At 42.1% G+C, this 22,262-nt stretch overlaps 1 protein-coding gene across 1 annotated transcript in view; it reads right to left on the minus strand.

The window, feature by feature from the left end:
* LOC134409470 (NAD(P) transhydrogenase, mitochondrial-like) overlaps positions 1-22,262 on the minus strand; it is a 69,438-nt gene that overhangs the window by 29,874 nt on the left and 17,302 nt on the right. The window contains exons 4-12 of the mRNA XM_063142205.1: positions 19,380-19,467; positions 17,905-17,993; positions 16,856-17,043; positions 14,730-14,863; positions 10,125-10,316; positions 9,090-9,243; positions 7,168-7,329; positions 5,323-5,433; positions 3,080-3,225 (exon numbers count right to left, since the gene is read on the minus strand). Of these exons, the coding sequence (XP_062998275.1) occupies positions 3,080-3,225; positions 5,323-5,433; positions 7,168-7,329; positions 9,090-9,243; positions 10,125-10,316; positions 14,730-14,863; positions 16,856-17,043; positions 17,905-17,993; positions 19,380-19,467 (1,264 nt within the window). The remainder of the gene's footprint in view (positions 1-3,079; positions 3,226-5,322; positions 5,434-7,167; positions 7,330-9,089; positions 9,244-10,124; positions 10,317-14,729; positions 14,864-16,855; positions 17,044-17,904; positions 17,994-19,379; positions 19,468-22,262) is intronic.

A 22,262-nucleotide genomic window follows, 5' to 3' on the forward strand; every position in this document is an offset into this window, starting at 1 on the left:
GTGTTCTCCCTATGTTTAAAAAGCTTGTGCGATTTTATTTCTAATCACAAATGTTCAATGGTACCTTTGGGAGAGAAGGAAACTGTATTTTGTAACACTTGATAAGCATGAATTCCACCACCACCCCAAAAGATGTTCATAAAAGTCGGGCTGAAGAACCTAATCAGAATTATCTAAATCAGAGGTGTGCCGAATTCTGGATCTATGTTGTTGTTTTTAACTAGAATCCCGAGGTCTATTAATCAAAGACAGGTGCAAAATGGAGTGGGTGGGTGCACACACAGTGGAGTCAATTACCTAAATTGTATATTGTATATACAAGTACAAATCTACATCTGAGTTAATTGCTATAGATCAGGGAATCTAACACAAAACTCTCAAAGTGAAGAGTAGAGCTGTACGAAATCCTGGTCAAAGGCAACCAATGAATGCTCCCATTTCACAGGTCAGGAACATGGAGAATGAGAGACAAAGTGGGCAGCCAGATTTTTTTTAAAATCAATTTTCTTTGTTATTGTAAAACTATTGGGAATGAGCCAGAACCCTTGCTGATGTACTGCAAATCAACCAGAGATCTACCAGTAGATCCTGATCTACCTTCCGCCTGACTCTGATCTAAATACGTGCAGTCATTCCATCCTCACTTGATCGCCACTTATTCTGCATTTCCAATAATATTTAAGGCGTGTTTTATGTCATCTTAATTCCCCCCTCAATGAATGATATATATTGAATTTGTTCTCCTTCTTCCTAGGAGGAATGGGGAATGTCAATGAATAAACAGATAAAATTCATTCATTTATTTGGTAAACAAAGATAAACAGAGCAATCCTAACACCCAAATCCATGGATGTAAATCTACCACTGGAGGTAGGCCCTGAAACTGGGGATTTTAGGATGGTGGGAGGTAACTTTGGAGCCACTGGATCCAAAGGACCTCCTTGCCTCAAGAAGATCCAGGAAAAAGGACAAGGAAAGGCTGTCACGTCCATCTCTTGCATTGGCCAGGACAAGGTGTCAGAACTTTGAAATGGTAGATGTTCCCCCATTTTATTCCCAGCACTCTCAAGTTTGGATTGCACTGTAAGATGTCAAACTGTTTAGAGCTGCTGTGGCCATTATTCTGGCTGTAGCTAGACCTAAGGTTTATCCCAGGATTGTCCTGGGGTCAAACCTATTCATCTAAGTGCAACAGGGCATCCAGTGCTCAAGCAGGGACGAACCTAGGATAATCCTGGGATAAACCTTAGGTCTAGCTACGGCCTCTGACCACTTTGGAGGAAAAGCAGGGTATTTATTTTTTTAAAGCATTCTTCCCCTGCTCTTCAGCCAGAAAGGCTGCTATAAAATAAAATACACATGAAATAAATAAATAAAGCCTTGATTGCAAGGTACAATGCACTTCTCAAAGACTGGTCTTGTAATGTACTAGATTCAACTCTAGTAACCTCTGCATGTCAATTCGCAGCTCTGTGTCTCAAAAATAATTTGCCAACATCTGCTCTAGTCTACCATTCAAGCTTGGACTCCTCTGAATATTTAATAAAAGAACAGAGTTTTATGGAGCAGCACACTTTGGGGTTTCTTTTGGGGTTTTTTGATAGTGAGAATGGCTTTGCTCCCTACAATCAATGTATCAGATGTCAAAATGGTGGGGGTTTTTTACAGTAATATTGAAGAACAAGAGTTTGTTGAAAAATGACCCCCTAAACAGCTGTTTAGTAAATAAGCCAAGGTTTTATACCTATTGATTGCTGAATGACCTAAGTTCCAGAGTATTTGTCAGATTTCTTTCCAAAGGTGGCTTTCTTTACATTATGCATTTTGAACATAAGCCAGTCCAATATATTTTATATCACCCATTTTCTCCAGGTCTTGTTTAAAATATTTTAAAGGCCAGGCTGAAAATTGACCCCGTATTTATTTTTATGTCCGTGTTTCTTTGGGAAATGTTAAACTCTGAGTCTTAGTGCTTCTGCAGACTTCATTTTTTTAAGAAGCAATAGCAGGGGTTTCTCCCATTGGGCCACCCTTACCACTAGCTGCAATCCTTCAGCAATGAGTGTGGAGACAACAGTTGCAGGGGCCTGGGCTGGGGTAGTCTCAGAGCATCTTTAGATTAAGATGGTATTGCGTTGCTTACCAGGAGCATTTGTGCTTTCTGCTTTTTGGCACGATTATTACGGGCTTAATTACATGGAGAAGGATGACCATGTTGGTTTGAATTGAATACTCCCCCTCAATTGAATTGAATTGAGACACCACCATCTAGTGGCAGAAGATCTCGCTTTTTAAGGTTATCACTTCAAAAGTGGTTCTTTTCATGGCGGAATTTGCAATGGTTGCCGCAGGAGATGTCCTGGTCGTTCACGATGTCATTTAAATGACCTGCAAACTTCCGTGAGTGGCCAGTCACTAGTGTGCTATAAATCGCTTGTTTAGAGAAGCCCTTATTTTAAATCTTTAAACCAAGGGAACAGACAAATTACAACCCAGTACTCTGGGAGAGGGAGAGTGCACATATCCTTCAAAGAAAATTTACAAATTAAGGAGGCAATCCTGCATGCGCTGAGGCATTGGGCAGTATCCAGCAGTGTCACTCTGCAAATTCAAATGGTGCTAGTAGAGCACAAGTGCTTGCACTTTACACTTTCACAACTAGTTGTGCAATGGTTGCACAATCATATTGGCACAAATCTCGTTGGGTTCTCCTCTTGCACATATATTGTAAACTAGTTTCTGCTAGCACAATGGCATTTATGCTAGCAGAATGACACAGTTACTTCCGTTTGAAAATCCTACAACTCCCAGCATTCTCCAACCATTCTCTGCACTGGCTGGGAAATGCTGGGAGTTGTAGGACCTTTTTTCCTGTCTAAACATGCATAGAGTGAGGTGACAGGACATTTGAGACCAATGTAGATGCGACATCAAACATAGAAAGCTGCTTTTTACCAAAATTGGATCATTGGTCCATCTAGCTTAATGATGATTTTACCTAACTTCTTTGGTTTGTTCACCCATTTCTACTAAGAGAACCTACACAAATGAACAACAAACATAAGGTATGATTTCTGACCTGCTCAATGCTATATCCACTGAGGAGAGTTGCACCATATCCTCCAACAAATACCCCTCCAGGGAGGAGGTAAAGATAATTATATTCAGGCGGATCTGTTGGTCGCTTAAACATATCCAGCATTCGTTGGGTAATTAAGAAGCCACCTGTACGAAAAAATAAACAAAATAAACAAAATGTTAGAATGAAAGTGAAGTAGTACATAGAAGCAAGGGCTTAATTTGTGTCAGGGCTGGGCCCTGGTGTTCATTTGTAATATTAGGGGCTCAACCCTGGAACTTATAAAGTAAGAATAGATGGAAATGCCCCTTAGAAGGTGCAAAGAGCAGTTTCCTCGTCAATGAGTAGCTATGGGCCTGTTCAGACAACATACTAAGCCACGGTTAAGCCATTAACACTTTTGCAGCAAGTGGTTAGTGAGCACGTTTAAACCGTGGTTATGTAGCCACCATGGCTAGGAATGGTTCACATGACACACTAAGTCATGGTTCACATGACACACTAAGCCATAATATTTTACTCAAAGCACTTCATCATCATGGTTTAGTTTGTTATCTGAACAGGGCCTATGTGGGTGGCCATTTGTGCCTAGCCATAAAATTACAAATGCATCACCAAAAAGAGGGCAAAAGATGACATTTATTTATTTATTTATTTATTTATTTATTTATTTATTTATTTATTATACTTTTAAACTGTCTAATAGCTGAAGTTCCCCGGCCAACGTAAAATACATTAAAAAAAATATACAGTACAAATATTGAAACAAGAAATAAATAAAAATGTGCATGTGTGCTAATTGATAAACATATATAGAAATAATGACTGTAATTTAAATAGAAATATAATACATCTCATCAGAGTGGGAAGGCTGCAGCCAGGTGACCTCTGGGCCTACCTGCACATTCTGCTGTCCAGGTGCAAACAATTGTGAATGAGCAACTTCAAGGGACCCCGACTATCCTGGCTTCTTATGGTTCCTTCTTTATTTTAAAACCAGGCTTAGGCTGGACAGCTCTTCAAGCAGAGGCTTCCTTCAATGGAGGTTCATCCTCTAACGGGCTGTTCTAGGGGTGAGTGAGACATTTGCTCCATCGAGGTGTGTGGGGTTTTGTTTTTTGTTTGATTTTAAAGATTTACCCAGTTTTTAAAGATTTGCACATTCTGGACCTAAACCTGAAGACAATTTGTCATCAGAAATCCATACATGTCTGAGTGTTCGTAGTGTTCCACACACACAAAAAAAAACTTTCCTAGGTTGTAGCTCAGCAGTAGACATGTTTTTCATGCGGAAGACCCCAGGCACAGTCCCTGCCCCCTCAAAGTACGGCTGGGAAATACCCCTGTCAGTATGGATGTTACTGCCACTCGGTGTGTAGAATACTAGGGGCTTTGCTAGACCTGCTGGGTTATCCCGGCAGGGATGCGGGGCCGAGGCGCGCTAACGTTAGCGCGCCTTGCCCAGGGTTCCAGACGTCGGACGCGCAGGGACGTCGGATCCCTGCGGCGTCCGCCATTTTTTTTTTTTTAAAGGGGCCCGAAGACGGCGGACTGGTAAGTCCTTTTTTGTATGTTTTTTTTACCGGGCGGGGGAAGGATGGCAGGGGGGGTGGCATGGGGGGGGCGGGTGAGATCGCGCCGCGCGCCGCTGCCGCCCGAGCAAGCAGGCGAGCGGCGCTTGCCCGGGCAATGCCGCCCCATGCCAGGCATTGCCCGGGCAAGTGCCGCTTGCCTGCTTGCTCGGGCGGTGGCGGCGCGCAGCGTGATCTCACCCGCCTCCCCTTGCCACCCACCCTGCCATCCTTTCCCCTCCCCTCTCTTCCCCCCCCGGGCCGATGGGCACAGCGCTTGTATGAGCGCTGTGCCAGGTCCGCGGCTTTTCGCGAGTAAGCGAGTAGCCGCAAAAAGCCTTGGAAGTCACTACACTTCGCCCAGCCCCGGCCTGAGGCCGGAGCTGGGGAAAAGGCACGCCATAAGCGAATTCGCTTATGGTGCGTTAGACCAGGCCTCAGCGTGGCCTGCCGCCGGATTCCCCTGTGCGCCATGTGGACGCACAGGAGGGAAACCGGGTCTGAAGGCGCGCTAAGGCCTCGTCTAGGAAGGCCCTAGGTTAGGTGACCCAATGGTATGATTCAGTATAAGCCAACTTCTTAAGTTCCTAATGATGCTTGAAGAGCAAGATATACAGGAGTTAAATGAATGAAACAATAAATGGTGGATTGTGTACGTTTGTGAATGCATACCTGCAATATTGACAGATGAAACAAATGCAGCCAGTAAAGCTAATGTCTGTGGTACACTAGAAGGGAGGTAAGATCCCCCCATCAGCACTAAACCGCCCACAGCAGTAAGTCCTAAAAGAAAACAACAACAACAACAACAACTTAGACTCTTTGACAGTACTCAAGAATGTGTCATTAGCAACCCCTTCTCAAAAATTTTGCATTGTACAGCAGATGTTTTCTGTTGTGGTTGAATATGGTTGATTACTCAAATTGTCAACATCTCTCTACTCATCTTCTGAGCAAGTAGACCAGCAAAGCACTTCAGTGAAGGGAGCTCTTACTCACAGTGAAAGGATGTCAACGCCTGCCAAATTACCAAAGTGCTAAATTCACATCGTCCGTTTGTTAATTGTCATTAGAAAAATCATTGACGCAGCGCTGGCTTTTTAGAGAGAAATAAACCCTGAAAAGTTGCAAGGCTACTGTCAACAAAGTAGCATCAGGTGCAAATAGTTTTGCAGCACCTGCACGGTCTATCCACTAGGTTCCGGGGAGACTGTCGCTCCTACATTGAAGTGAAAAGACAGGTCCAGTTTATGCAGTCTGCTGGGTCAAGTGGCACAGCTGTTCCTGCACCACTTACCATTTCAGGTATGCAGATTTGGCATGTCTGAATCCTTCACCTCTGATAACCCTGCTGGTGAAAACTAGCATGTTCAAGAAGAAGGGTTCAGACTAGACTTCTTTCTGATGTGCTACTTTCTTTTATGTGAAGGGAGTTTTGGGGTCTAGGGTTGTTGTTTCCCCCCATAATGTCGGAGAAACTGCAAATCTGCAAGATCTTTGTATGCCTCTCTGGGAGCTTTTTAGGGCTGAAGAATGGGTAAATAAATAATACATAAATAATGAATGAATGCATTCACTCTGAGGCCTCAGCTAGACCTACCTGGTCTAGCGCGACGGAGGGGTGAAGATCTCGCGATATTTTTATCGTGAGATCTCCCCCTCGGTTTTCACGTGGTATGCAATGACATCGGAGGGAGAGGACTTTGCGCCCGCCATTTTGTTTTTGTTTTTGTTAAAGAAGAGTGCACCAACGCTTGTGCGCAAATGGTAAGATTTTTTTAAAAATAATTTCACCCCACCCCACCCCACCCCACCCCCAATGGGTGCAGGTCCTGGTTTCTCGCGAGTAACCGCAAGGAGCCAGGACAAACCACAATGCCCGCACACATGTTCTGCGGTTTTGGGATCAGCCCGAGACCGTGGAAAAAGCGGGCTCAAAGGCTAGGGCGAGATCCCATCCCCTGTGCATCATGTGGACGCACAGGGACGTGACAGGTTTTCGTGTTAACGTTAACAGTAATTATTGGCAGATTATTGGCAGAGACTTGCAAACTCAGAACACCTGTTGGTGATTGGGTGAAGTAAGTAAAAGGCTCACTCTTTCACAGGAGTGTGTGGGGTGTGCCATAGGCTGCTGCCATGAGGAGGGAGTAAGCTGTTTTGATGTGAAGGGAGGACTTATCAAAGAGAACCGTAAAGCTGTTATGCTTACTTCTGTGATTTAGGGTAAGACAGTTACTTTGTTATCATTTGACGCTACCAGCCTGGTGTTCTGTTTTTTGAAGATTTCTCTAAATAAATGCATTGAAGACTCAACACTCACACTTTCGTTTATTTGCGAACTGCTATTTGGAATTTGTACCACACTACTAATTCCCCCAACAGGACGATCCCAAGGATCACCCCGGGATATCGCCCCATCTAGCTATGGCCTGAGTTTCCCCAACCCATGAGTGAGCCTGCCCTGTGGTAATTATGACACCATACACAAAACAATGAAAAGACTGCAAGACTTACCAGAAATTGCATTTGTTACTGACATTAGAGGCGAGTGCAAAGCAGGTGTGACACCCCAGACTGTATGGTAGCCAACGATTCCAGCGAGACCAAAAGTAGTCACCATTTGTGTAAAAGCAGCATTAGGAGAAGCGAGGCCCAATGCTAAAATGGTTGTCAGGCCTAAACGGAAAAACAAACTCCCATGAGAATCAAAAAGGAATGTAAAACGACAACAACAATAACAACAACAGCACAACCCTGTTTCCACTATCATTGTAACACTGACAATGACAAGAATGGGAGAAGAAGCTCCTGAGAAACTAACTTGCATTCCCTATTTTTGCCGGGAAAATGGCAACTTGCCCAGGATAGAATCCACTTAGCCAAGTTGTCTGTTCCAGGAGGCTTTTGCATCCAGAGGCAGAAATGCCAATAATTAAAATCCTTCAGATGTCAAATATCTCGCCTGAGCATTGTAGGACACAGCACCCAGAAGGGCAAAATGAAAGACTAGATTTCTCATTGAATACTTGACTTGCTTATTAGGAAAAGCTTCTATTGCAGCATCTGAAAACTCTTGAAATAGGCAGACCACACTTCAGCAATACCTGATGATAAGGGAAACTGTGATGACTTTGTTCTGCTTTGCATTATCCTTTGGTACAATGGAAACCTGGCTGGCCAACCAATGTTCTGGTTTCAAATTCCAGGTGAGTGGCCTAGTTAACCTGAAGCAGCAGAAGCAAATGAACTGTTGTGGCACCTTGGGGACTGACTGACTTAGGCCCTGTGTATCCAATCAACAGGACAAAGCCAATTTCACATTGTCTGCAAGCAGGGAGTTAGTACACTGGAGTGTTCCCATGTAAATGCTCCCTGTACACATAGGGAGGGAAAGTGGAAAACTTACATTTTCTCCCGAAGTATCGAAAATAGCTCCCCCGCACCATACTTTTGCAACATTTAAATTTTTGATTTCTGATAATTTAGCAACACTCAAAGTTTAGGGTCAGCTACTTAGTTGTTTAGGTGGTATCATTAGCCCTTTGCCAACACCAATAAAGTATCAGCTTCTTTCCTGTCCGGTCCCTAGAACTTTCCAACATTCCAAGGCTATGAACATTAGGTTCTTTGAAACCTGGGTTTTCCCCATTCCCGCGAAAGAATGTACCAGAGCTGTGATCAAACATATGGTTGGAATAAATACCTTCTACCACTCACACTAGAGGATTTTGCAGTCCACTCCCTGATTACTCAAGACTGGTATTTCTGAGATCAAGGGAACCCATCTCAGATAAAGAAGATTACTGAACATATGTGTATTGAAACCTGGGCTGTCCTGTTGCTGCTTCATTTCCCAAAAATAATATGGAGCAAAAAATTAATATATGTCACATAAATCACAATCTATACATCTGATGATGTGGCTGCAGTCCATGAAACTTTAGGCCATAATAAATTTGTTAGCTTAAGAGTTTCTTCTACTCTGAGGCTTTTGACAGCGTATGACGGGACTTTTTAATGTTAGCTTTTAGTGGATCCCGGTAGCTTTATTGTTAATTATTTTTAACTGGTACAAACTGTTTGATATGTTGGTTTTATATTATGTTGTATCATGTTATGAACTGCCCAGAGAGCTTTGACCATTGGGCAATAGAGAAATGTAATGAATGAGTGACTGTGAAGGAAGCAGTTGTGGCAAAAGGACTCTGTTGATGGATAATTTGGGTGGATACAGATTGGCTCTCCAGCCTTTGCTCCGTTATATATAATTAGTATTAATTTTCATTTATTAATATATTGGTGACTGGTTTAATGCATTGCACTGAACTCTGGTTTTCCTGTTGATTTGATCTGAAATCTTTTGAAATGCACCCTTCTTTGAGCTTTGGGAAAACAGTGTATGAATTTTTAAACCCAACAATCACATTTGGAAATACCTGTTGTATAAACTCCAGCTGAAGTCATGGTCTTTCGATATGGTGAAATGGTGGCCTGTTTCTCTGCTTCTATTTGCTGGACAGATTTTGGTTTAGTTGGAGCAGCAGGTGGCGAAGTTTTTGGTAAAGGTGCTGGAAACAATTTTTCCCCTTCCTGTTACAGAGACAGATTCCCATTAGGGTGAATTCTTGAGATAATATAAGGAAACTTGCACACCTTATTGTAAGAGAACCTCTTGCATATCGAGGTAGATGGATAATTCTAGTATTTGTAGAAAGCTGATACTCAACCGCAGCTTTTAAAGCTCAACTAAAAACTTTTCTTTTTCCTAAAGCTTTTAAAACTTGATGTTGTGCAGACTTCTACTGTTACTTTCTACTGTTAGTTTTACCCTACCCTGTGCCTGCTTACCCTACCCTGTACCTGTTTGCATTCTCTTCCCCTCCTTATTGTTTTACTTTGATTTTATCAGATTGTAAGCCTATGCGGCAGGGTCCTGCTATTTACTGCTTTACTCTGTACAGCACCATGTACACTGATGGTGCTATATAAATAAATAAATAAATAAATAATAATAATAATAATAATAATGATAATAATAATAATACTCTGTCGGAAATGTTCCTTTGCTTCTCCCACTTTTCCATGATTATATCACAGAAATATCCTCCAGGCCCCCATTAGTTAACCTTGCTACAAGTGTTCTAGAAAGGTTGTCCAACCACCCACTCCAGACATCTGGCTAATTGCATCCCCTCTCATTTCCAACACACATCAAGGCCAAGCAAACCCCTCCAATCTCCCACAGGTACTCAAATGAACTAAGGAAACGAATCAATGGGAGTGGCAAGTCGAACACCAGCGGATCTAGTGTTCAACTTGATGGGGCTGGAATGTATATTTGGATGCCAGTTACAAAGCTGGACTCAAGCCTCAAGTGAAGAATCAGCCATGACCTGCTTTTTAAATGTCTTTATGTCTACCTTTGTTAAACTGTTCATTAAAGCATTTTAAAGTTGGGAAAGAAACCTCACCTTCATTACCATCGTCCCTCTAATGACATGATCGATAGTTCCATAATCAAAATCATCCTTTGGCTCAAAGTAAAAGTATTCTTTGTCAGGAGAAATCGCTTTTAATAGCTTCAAGATGTTGTTTGAATACAGGCTACTGGCCTGGGTAGCCATTCGGCTTGGCAAATCCGTGTAACCAATGTGCACCACGCCCTGGGGGGGAGGGGAATGAAATAAACAGACATTTTAAAATAAAATCATTTCGTGTATGGCATCGGAACTTCTTTTTCATGCATTTTGCACAGACCTGGTGCACTTTTTTTTTTTTATAGCTGACAGTAAATCAGGACTTGCGCATGACTGCAGACATGGCTCACTGACACTTCATTTTACATGTTAAGGGGTTACTTTTTAAATGAACAGCTTGCTCTGATTCTTGGGGAAAAGAAAAAGGCTTTATTTTTGACGGGGAGCCAATGACAGAACAAGCTGGGAGGCCATTTGGGAAACCAACGATGCAGCCATATGGTGCTTATTTCGAGAGTTAAGAAGCAAAATGCATTTTAAAAGTTTGAAAACACCTCTTGGACATCAGATGCTATCATGGTTACACAATGTGCTTCTCAGATTAATTGCACTCCAATTAATCCTAAAAGATAAATAAATATTAAGCACAGTTTTAGATAACCCGGCTTGCAATATTTTGTAAACAAAGCTATTTGGTGAGAAAGGAAAAGGATAATATGCCCTTGCCAGCATTTCAACAAAAGAAAACCTAAACGTTATAATCCTAGTTTCTTAAAGGAGAAAAATGTTTTGACCTTGAATGATGCACCTTAAACGCATAGTGAGTTTAGTTCCGTTTATTATACCACTAGCAAAATGCCTGCTATGTTCAGGGCAAAGTATTATGGAATGATAGTCCATAAATTGTGAGCAATGCCTGAATATTTTTTTCCTTGATACATGCTTATAATACAGATCCCCTGCCCATGAAATGCCTTGCTTGTTTGGCGGGGGGGGGGGGGGGGGAGGATATTGGCTGGTGTCCTGTGGCTGATTTAGGTTCCTTTGTTTAAACTCTGTAGGTTCCTGCTTGCTTGATTTGCATTTATCTCCATACAAATGGCAATATGGAATGCAACTATATTGTTGCAAGTGACAAAAGCCCTTCAGGGCGCAATCTTATCCACATTTAAAGGGGGTGAGTCCTACAACATCACCTAGCTTTCCCACCCAGCAAGCTGGGAGTTGTAGGACTTTATTTAATTTCTATACTGCCCAATAGATGAGCTGTCTGGGCTGTTCACAAAAATTAAAACCACAAGGTACAGCATTTCCCCCCTATCTAAACATGCATAGGCTTGCACCCTTAAATGAAAGCCACAAGTGCCGGCTTTTCTACCTGAACTGGAAGAAACCAGAAAGGATTATATTCAAACATGACAGCGTTGGTACAAGTAGAATCATAGAATCATAGTAGAGTTGGAAGGGGCCTCTAAGGCCATCAAGTCCAACCCCCTGCGCAATGCAGGAATCCACCTCAAAGCATCTGTGACAGATGGTTGTCCTGCTGCCTCTTGAAGGCCTCTCGTGTGGGAGAGCCCACGACCTCCCTAGGTCATTGGTTCCATTGTTGTACTGCTCTAACAGTCAGGGGGTCTTGGACTCCCAATTGTTTAACAATAGCAATTTTGGCAACTGGATGGTTAGAATCCCCAGTCTGTAGCAACTCCGCTGTAGAATTGTATTTGTGTATGGAGATCATCCCCATGTATGTCTCATGCTGCTCAGTTTTATTTTGGTTGTACTTAATATTGTGTATTTATATTGTGGTTTAAGTTTTATACTTTTATTTATTTATTTATTGCATATTTTTTTATACCGCCCAATAGCCGAAGCTCTACTTTAAGTTTTTAATGTTTGTGGACCGCCCAGAGAGCTTCGGCTAATGGGTGGTATAGAAATGAAACAAACATTGCATCTAGCTCTAGTTGGTTGGCCTTGGGGTTCAAGTAGAAAATCAAAGTATATCTGCCCTCCCTTGCTGTAAAGCAATTTGTAAACTCAGAAGAGCTACAGCAATGATAATACAGTAAATATATGAAATATCCCCTGGTTAAAAAGTCCCCCACCACCACTGCCAGCAAATAATGTGAGCCGCTGAGTGTACAATCATATTTTCACTGAAGCCTGTGAAAGCCTTCTACTTTTCTAGGAGCAGTAGTTGGAAATAGGGAAGCTGGCGATAACTGGTTTTTACAAGCAACTAACTCAAATAAACAGCAATGCCAATTCCCACTTCTTATAATTCCAGTGCCTCTTCAATAAAACTCCTGAGAATAATTTTTAAGAGCCATTACGGGCATAGTTACTTTAAAAAGTGTGCAGCTTTATAAAACCCAAGAGGCTTAAAACTTCCAAAATTGGGAATGGGTTTGAATAATATTGCAATTTGTGATACTGTTGTTACTTACGAGCTGAGAAAGAGAAGCTCTGCTTTATTATACTACCACACTTTAGTAAGCGACGCTAGGGGGACATGGCCCGGGTTCGAAAGGAATGTGGCCAAGTCTATGTTTTGGCTGTATTTCTGATATATTTTGTTCAAGCAACTGGTGCTATTTGTTTGAAATCTCTGTACTTACAACCCTGTTTCTTAAGCATCGGCCTGCGTAGCTAGGGAATGAAGTACCTTGCCACTTAGGCATCAGCAACTGTCTACAATGGCACTTCTGTTGGGGTCACAGTCACAAAACCGATTCCCTTCCCAGTGCATTATTATGTTGGATTCTGCTTTTCAAGGAATAGCAAGGGATGAAGGAAGGGCAAGTAGGCTGGCATTACAAGCACAGGTAAGGGCACCTATGGCGTTGAAGAATTAAGAACCCAGGAGTTTGGGGTTGGATGAGATTCAGACAAGAATCTGCCAAACTTCATGGCTGGAAAACTACGGAAGTTTGTAAAACAAAGGTTAGGGCTCTCTGAGAAACAGTTGAAGTAGGAGAGAGAGCTAGAGGTGATTGCTGCAGTGATTGCTGCAGAGGTGAGCAGGTGGCCATGCTGGGATGGACAAGGAAGTACAAAATCAGGGAGCTCTTGAAGAAAGGGACAACCATTTTAACACAATTAAAGCATTTGATAAATTGGATAATTTTAAATTTTAAAAAAAATCAAATTAACTTAATGGATATTTTATCTAGCACTGTTTATTTTTTTATTGAAATTAAAAGCATTAAGTAGTAAGATAAACAAACCGAATACGACAGCAAATGGAGCCCTATAATGTAAACCATCGCTTTACCATATTTCTTCCATTCTAAGACGCATTTTCCAATATAAACATCTCTAAAAATGGGGTGTGTCTTAGAATTGCGGGTGCGTTTATTATTTCTTAGAATCAAAGCTTTTTTTCTGTTGGTGGTACTGAAATTAGTGTGCGTCTTACAATTGATGGTGTCTCAGAATTGAAGAAATAGGGTATGTTAAAATGGTTCTCCAAACTAGATGCCAGAGCTCCAAGATTTGGAGGTTCCTCTACCATTCCAACACGACCGCCTTCACCTGGTCAGCCCATTCCATTTTTGGAGGAAACAGCTCTCTCTTTAGAAGTGATCTCCAGCACTATGTTGTCCCACTAGCAGTGGTCTCTAACGTAATGTAGTTACACAAACAAAGATACTAATACTAGATAGAACTGATTATAGAACTGATTATGCAATGAATAAGGTGTTGGAAGAATGCAGAGACTACAGATACAATGGCCCCATTCAGGCAACATGCTAAACCATGCTGCTTAACCACAAAATGGTTAATGGATTCCATTAACCATTTTGTGGTTAAGCAGCATGGTTTAGCGTGTTGTCTGAACGGGGCCAATAAGGTATTTCGGCTGCGCTCCTCAATTCACTGGGAATTACTTTGGAATAAACATGCATAGGATCGCACTGTAAGAGTTTATACTTCTCAACTCAAATAGTAGACAATCAATATTCAATAGTGTGAAATGGTCAGGTTTCATACGTCCTCTGGCTACTTTTATCAGTATGCTAAAGAATGATCAGTATCACCATGATTTCAGAACTATTTCTACCGAGTTTCTATAGACAATTTTAAATAAATATTTCCAATGTATTTATATCACTGTCAAGAAATGTTATCTGTAATATTGTTTATATTGTTGTAAGGATGTTTGAAGAATTCAGTCAACAATTTCCAATATGAACAGACTTGATCTTCAAGTCCTGGATTAATGTGCAGATTGGAACTTAGTTATCAATTGGCTTTCAAACATTCTTAAGGTTCCAACCCAGTTCTTGACTCAAAACCAAAATGCATTAAAAACACGTATTTACATGCAAATTTTCTTGTGGACTGATCTGTCCATCCCTACTTGTGACCCAGATTGAGGTGTTTTTTTTAAATGTAGAAATGTGTCTTAGAAATAATAGCAACAACCACAACACAATAGCTCTAATGGAGGAGGGGGAGGTCAGAAGGTACCTAAGAAGTGCTAAGCTGGATGGGACCCCACCTGAGATGTTCTGGACACCTTGGAAGAAGGACAGGATAAAAGCTTAATAAAGAAAGGTAACTCAACATGCCTAAAGCAGGCCCCACACAAACCTTGTGAATGTGAAGCTCTCCAGGATGAGTGGTTTCCACATTGCCACCAGCCTCGGCAGCCAGATCAACCACCACTGAGCCATCCTTCATGGACTCCACCATATTCTTAGTGATGAGGATAGGAGCCTTTTTCCCTGTTGTAATTGCAAGAACAGAACTTAAATGTGGGAATTTTCATCAGTTTCATACAACACATTCTTAAAAGCCTGGGCACGTGCCAAAACAAAACAAAATATAAGATAGTGTGGGTCAAACTTGAGATGAACAACAACAGGAATAACTTGGTTTTCCTCAATTTCTACATTTTATGGGGAATGTGGGTTAGTGGCAAGAACAAGGGGGGCTCTGTAGTACACTTATACAAATAAGGGTGCATAGGGAGGGAGTGTATCTCAGTGGTACTGCACATGGTTTGCATGCAAAAGCCCCAAGTTTGATCCCTGGCATCTCCAGGTAGGGCTGGAAAAACTCCTGCCTGAAAGACTGGAAGAGCTGCTGCCAGACAGTGTCGACAATACTGGGTTAGATGGACCAATGGTTTGACTCAGTATAAGCAGTTTCAAATGTTCCTAAGGTTTCCAGGTCACAACTTATAGCCCCACAGGAATGAAAAGAGGATAAACCTGTAGAGTACCTTCTCCCAGCCTGATCTTCTTTCTGACTTGATAGCTCTCCACAGCCAAAGAAATTTGAACATGGTGAAGCACTCAGTTACACAATTCTATCGAGGAAGAACCTCACTACGTGATACTTCTGAATGTGTCGTTCAATTCTTAGAATCATAGAATCATAGAATAGTATAGTTGGAAGGGGCCTAAAAGGCCATTGAGTCCATCCCCCTGCTCAATGCAGGAATCCACCCTACAGCATACTTGACAGATGGTTGTCCAGCTGCCTCTTGAATGCCTCTAGTGTGGGAGAGCCCACAACCTCCCTAGGTAACTGGTTCCATTGTCGTACTGCTCTAACAGTCAGGAAGTTTTTCCTGATGTCCAGCCAGAATCTGACTTCCTGTAACTTGAGCCCGTTACTCCACGTCCTGCACTCTGGGATGATCGAGAAGAGATCCTGGCCCTCCTCTGTGTGACAACCTTTTAAGTATTTGAGCCTGTGCTTCATATTGCAACTTTTCATGATGTGTCATTGTTACTCAAATTTATTTATTTATTTGAGAAATTTATAAACCGCTCTATACCTAAAGAAGTTTCCTGAGTGATGTACACTACAGGGGGGAAAGCCCCAATCAAAATTCAAAAGAATAAAAATATTTAAAATCAAGTAATGCCAATAAAACTGTGGCTGGTCATTCAGAAAAAGCATGTTTAAATAAAAACGTTTCTAGCAGACTCCGAAAGGAAAAAGAAGAAGAAGCAATGTTGGCACCATCCTGGCATCAACTGGGAGCCAATACATCAAAATCTCTACTCTCAGTGGACTCTAAGCTGACATTCGGAGCATCTCATTTTCAGGATCACGCCTGTACTCTCTAGTACTGGGGGCTGGGTTACAGACTCGGAGGCTCAAGAAGAAGGAGAAGTACACCAGCAAGACATGAAGCAGGGGAGGAAATTCTCCAAGACTGTCCAGAAGTCAAGGAGGAATCTTCACAGGAGCTTATTGGACAGGACACCCAGGCTCAGAGATCATCTTCCCAACCCCTCGGAACTCAGTCTTTGTTGGAGGGGAAGGAACACCAGAGTTGACAGATCCCAGAGTCCACCACAGGGTCAAGCGAATGAAGATGCGAGGAAGTGGGAGGCGGTCTACTAGGTTAGCCACTCACCAGAGGTTTCAACTTGAAGACCCTCCCTGAAGGAGGGATTCAGTAAAAGCCTGTTGGGCATGGCAAGAACCTGTCCATTTAGTTGATAGGCAACTGCCTTGCTTTGTTAGCCTAATTAAGCTTAGAGGATAGCTCCTAGCACTGAAGCATCTTGAACTTCATACCCAACACAGTGGGAGGAAAACCCTCATCTCTCCAAGTTCTCTGCAGATCGCAGAGGACTCAACCAAGTTAAGACAGGTCTTGACATCCACAGTACTGCTGGTGACTGGATTACTGGGCTCCTGATTACGAGCACACTTTTATTAAGGCCATCTGGAATGTTTATAAAGTTGCACAGTACCTGGAATAAGGGCAGTGCTAATAAGAATATCCACCTCTTTACACTGTTTGGCAAATAACGCCATTTCTGCCTCAATAAATTCCTTGGACATCTCTTTTGCATAACCTCCGACGCCTTCTCCTGCTTCAGCAACACTGACTTCTAAAGGTTCTGCGCCAAGGGATTTAAACTGCTCCAAAGCTGGTGGCCTGCACGGAAAGTTGAGAGAAGCCGCCTTGAGTCCCAGTATTGGGGAAAAGGCGGGATACAAACAACAACAACAACAACAACAACAACAACAGTTTCACAAACATTACTTAATTGAATTTTTTTTTCAGGCCACAGATAGTTTATGAACCCAATAATATACTGTATGCTGAAATTCAGCAGTCTTCAACACAAACACAAGGGCTGGGTTCACACACCACACTAACCCATGGTGGGTAGCAAGCAACGCTGGGTCGGTAGTTAGGCAAACAACCTATTTTGCTCCTGTCAGATAATCAGGCAAACAAGCTACATGGGAGTAGTTTATTTCACCAACCCATCGCCCCTCCTCTTCCTCCTCCTGTAGTCCTCCCACCCATCCGGTCAAGTATCCCAGCTTCCTTTGCAGCGGGAACAGAGGTCGTTTGAGAGGAGTAGAGTGGCAGCAGTGTTTTCGGTCACTCTTGCTGAGCAGCTCTGTAGGCGATCTCTGTAACCCACGCTGCGCAACAGACAACATGCTAACCCGCTCATTGTAGGTTACTACAGAACACACATTCTCAGGGTGGCTTATTTGAGGGAAATAATCCATCCTACAGACGACATGCTAACCCATCACGGGTTGTTCTGGAGAATAAACCATCATAGGTTAGCATGTTGTGTGACCCCTATCAATGTGTCAATTAAGGAAGGTTATTTACTGATATAGTTTTAAACAAATTCAGGCAGACTGGTATACTATAAACTGCAAGCTGGTAAGGGCTGTGTCCACACTATAGACAAAGTTTAGTTTAATATTTCTATCCTACTTTTCTGTAAAGCGCAAAGCAGCTTACATTTTGGAGCGTTTGGAGTTACTATACCTGGTATCAAAACCCCTGACAATGGCTCCCATAGATTTAGCTGCTCCAGCTGCAGCCAAACCAGCTACACCACCACCGATGATTAGCATCTGGAAGGAAAGACAACAGGAATGCACCACTGGACCAATTTTATTTACGTTCAACTCCTTTTATCAGGCCACCTCCTCACTAAGCGGTTAATGACATACATTAAAATGGCAGAATACATAAAAGATGGATGCGTGTCCATTGACACGTGATCCTTAAATGAGTTGGCACTTGATGAAAGCTATCAATTGCCTTCCATTTCACGTAACCAAATCAATGCAAATGAGGGCAGGCTCCCAGGCGTTCACAATTATGTAGAAAGAAAAGGAATTTTCGCAGCTGTACTTTGTATCTGCCAAATTTCCCTCTACTACCCAACTGTGGTAATGATAATTACTGGTACTTAGGGGTAATGAGTAGGCCACTGTCCACCTACGTATGTGATGCACACTGCAGAAACATACATCTGACATACAATTTGATTCTTTCTGTATATGTGTCCCTTTTGCATCTTCTGTCTTGGGACTGAAAGCGAAGAAACACATTTCCTAAATGCTTTTTAAAAAGTGTAGATGACACGGCTTCTCTAGGTTGGAAATATCTGCATGTAGGAGGAAATGTCTGTTCTCGAAACTATCCCTCCTTATAGATTCTTAGACTGAAGTCTTAAACACTAGAGAGTAAGTCTCGATGAAAATAAGTGGGACATATTTCTGAGTAAACGTGCATGGGATTGCAATGCTAGTATTCATATACTACCATTGGTTGTTATGCCCAGGGGGTTTAGATATGTACCCCAGTTGCTGGGGAACATGGGCAGAGTGCTTTTGCACTGACGTCCTGCTTGTGGGTTTCCCATACGCAGGTGGTTAGCCACTGTGTAAGCAGAATGCTGGACTAGATGGATCCTTGGTCTGATCCAGCAGGGCTCTTTCTACGTTCTTATGTTGTTTCCTTGTCGTCGCCTGTTAATGTGTATATTTGTAAGCCTGCAGAACTAGCTAAATCCCACTTCCCCAGAGGAAAGGGGGAAACATACCTTCAAGGTCAAACTACATTATGTGTCAATTGCATTATCACTTATCCACATTCTTATGCTGAAAAATAGCAGCCACAGGAGGCCCCAATTCAGACTGGGACTGTGATTTTGGCAGGGTCAGCAATTTTCCAATTAAAAACAAAAATCCCCTCCAAGTTGCAATTTGCCTGAAAACTGAAGCTGCTATTTAGCTTACCTTCTAGGGCAAACAACAGCTTCAGGGGAGGACGAAAACTTGTTGGGAAAGTTTCAAGATCTGAACTGAAGGGGGGGCGGGCACAGCTGTTTTGGTATTGTGATTGAAAGATGCAAACATACAATCGCACATTTCTGCATCACACATTATTGATCATGCATCTAACGTAATATATCATCTAGTATAACCCAGCTCTTGTGGCATGATACATACCTTTGCTGGAGGAACTTTTCCTGCTGCAGTAATTTGCCCAGTAAAAAATCTCCCAAAATTATTAGCTGCCAGGACTACAGCCTTGTACCTGGAGAGAGAGAGAGGGAGAGAACATGACAAAGGTTCATCTTGGCTCATCAACAGGCATCGTGAATAAATCGAAACAGACTTAGCAAACATACAAAAAGCAATCAAAGGGAGTATTAATAAGCCACCAAAGAAAATAAGCAACAGCTACAGAACAGCTCCAGCAAATAAATTGTCTTAAGTGCAAAAATACATTTGACTGTCATAACAGTTTGTATCAGTGCTTGTAGCACGCTTTCAAATAAGGAGAAGATTACAGGGTGGGGAAGGCATGCATACTTGGAGTGTGGCACAAGGTGGAGAGTAAAATGTTCTGTTTTGGCCCTTTGCTTTGGCTGGGAATGGGGTCATTTTAAGGTAAAAGTCTTTCCTCCCAGCTGGTCTTTCAGGCAGCCTGATGCTATACTCAGCTAAGGTGAGCACCACTGCTTGTATCGGTAAAAGATAGCTATAGCACAACAGCAATTCACCAGCTGCCAAATTAGTTCGAAATAATAAATCCTGGAACAGTGACAGTAATCTGACAGTATTTTACAAAAACTGTGCGTCTCTCTCACCAGCATGAGCTTCGCGCCTGGATAATTCTCCTAGCTGCATGGTTGTAAACCCCTAATATATTTATTTTCTCTCCATGTTCTCTTTAGTGAGGGTTGTCTCCTTCGGGAATGTTTCAGCCCTGATGCACGAGCTCAGTGGTTTAATACAGGGATGGCCAGAAGGTAGACCAGCACCTCTTGGTAGATCTATAGGTGATTTGCATGAGATCAGAAAGGGTTTCGGACCTCTAATCATCTAACAACTGGGGGATTATTATTTTTATTTATTTAGTTATTAAAAGTCCATCCCCCATAAATTGTATTGATAAAAAAGAATACTGGGGAAAGGTTCCTCCAAATCCACAGGACTTCGTTTTTGTGTAAAAGGATTTCTAAACTTGGTTCTGGGATGGATTCACGAATTCCTGGGTGGAGTGTGTACTCAGAGGCCTCCTGTTTTCTAATTCTTAGTACATATTTGCTCCAACTGGCAGACCTTAGGAATCTAGGAAAACCAACAAGAATGATATCTGCCCACTTATGGTTTAGAAGAAATGCAATGGAACATAAATGATAATATAATATAATGTAACAGGGAAACATGCAAATCCAACATCTAGTCCTTTTCCCTCCCCCACCCCCATAGTTAATATTTTCAGTCCAGTGCAAGACTATTTTGTATGGCCACTCTAAGTATCGAAACAACTGTTTTGTAATGGAAAGTCCTAAGGGCACAAGATCAAAGTGGCATGGAGCTACAATGACTCTGCGGTCATATGTCAAGTATATTTGGTCTTTTTGTCAGAGTCATTTATATCTCTTTGCAGTTGAGTCTATTTCCTTGGAGGAAAGGGTGGAATAAAAACTAAAAAACAAACATGGTAAGCATATCTAGTAAAAACGATACCCATGGTCCATTTCATGATACGACGGTGGGGGGTGGGTTTGTATTTGTTATAAACTACTGAATAATAATTTCAATGATGCTGTACTCAAAACTGTTCTGGGGAATGCAGGGTGTGTGTGTGCTCCCTTTCCAGTGCCTCCCTATATTAGGGAGAAAATTTAGGGATTCTAAAATGGTCAGGGGGATAAAATTATAATTATAATTTGGGGGGTTGGTTCAGTTGGGGCTGAAGTTAAGACTGATTAGGTCTGCATGACTTTGGAACAATGAGAGTAATTGACAGCCTTTATACTAGGTTCATTCCAGTTCTTTGCAGGAAAAAGAACAAGAAGTTTAAACCTTTCTTTTAAAAATAAATAAAAGCAAATTTGGAGAGTGGGGGGGGAAACACATTTTGAAAGCATGCTAAAGAAATCCATATCCATGGAAGCTGCCCAATATAATCTTTCCAACATAAACGTTCTTTGGAAAGTCAATGCAATGTCTGTCTTGTTTTTCACTTCACGCAGGGTTCACATGATCGCTGGTTAACAAGGGAATCCCCCTGTTGTATGTACGTGAGGAATAATTACATCCATGCCTCCAACTCATACATAGCTATCTGAGCAGACAGCAGCCACTTGAAATCATCATGGACCATGGCTTTCTGCTGGTCATGCGCTGCAACGGCAGGGATGAACGAATTTGTCAATTTTGGCTTCTCTCAATTTCTCATTTTTGTAATCTTAAATTCAGCTCATATTAAGCAAATTGGTGTCCTCTTTTGTCCTCGTTTTTGGCAATTCACAATCCCTATGATAGTGGCTCCCCACCGTCACAGGTGAAGAATATGAGGGGAGGCACTTTCTGACCAGTCTACAGTATTAGTTGGACCATGGCAGGTAGGGAAAGAGTTGAGCTTCTTCTCCCTGCCCCACAGTTCCAATGCTGCTCAGGCTTCCTCCCCATAACCAAAAGTCCATGTTAATTCCATTCACACAATGAATGTCACATCTAGTTAGACCCTGAGTTTGCCCTTCTTGCGTGCCTCTTGCAAAGTGAGAAGACCTGTTGAGGCAGCAGGCACCTGTCTTGGGCCTTTGTAAATGCCCGACACTGCCACCTACTCTCAGAAACAAAGAGCAAAAACAAAGAGCCTGCACTGCATGTAAAAAACTACGACTCCTTTCCAGAATACACTCATATAATCAATAAATTGATGTTGAAGTAGATCAAGGGGTGGTTTCCCTGGGAGAACGCATCCATGTAAACAGGTCCAGAATGCAGTACTGAAATCTAATTAATCTTCTTACAATGCTCTAAAACAAAATGTTCTGGAACTGGTTGGACAAACAGCTGCAGCAGCACTAGTTA

This window comes from Elgaria multicarinata, chromosome 16 (assembly GCF_023053635.1).
Source record: "Elgaria multicarinata webbii isolate HBS135686 ecotype San Diego chromosome 16, rElgMul1.1.pri, whole genome shotgun sequence".
Taxonomy (NCBI): domain Eukaryota; kingdom Metazoa; phylum Chordata; class Lepidosauria; order Squamata; family Anguidae; genus Elgaria; species Elgaria multicarinata.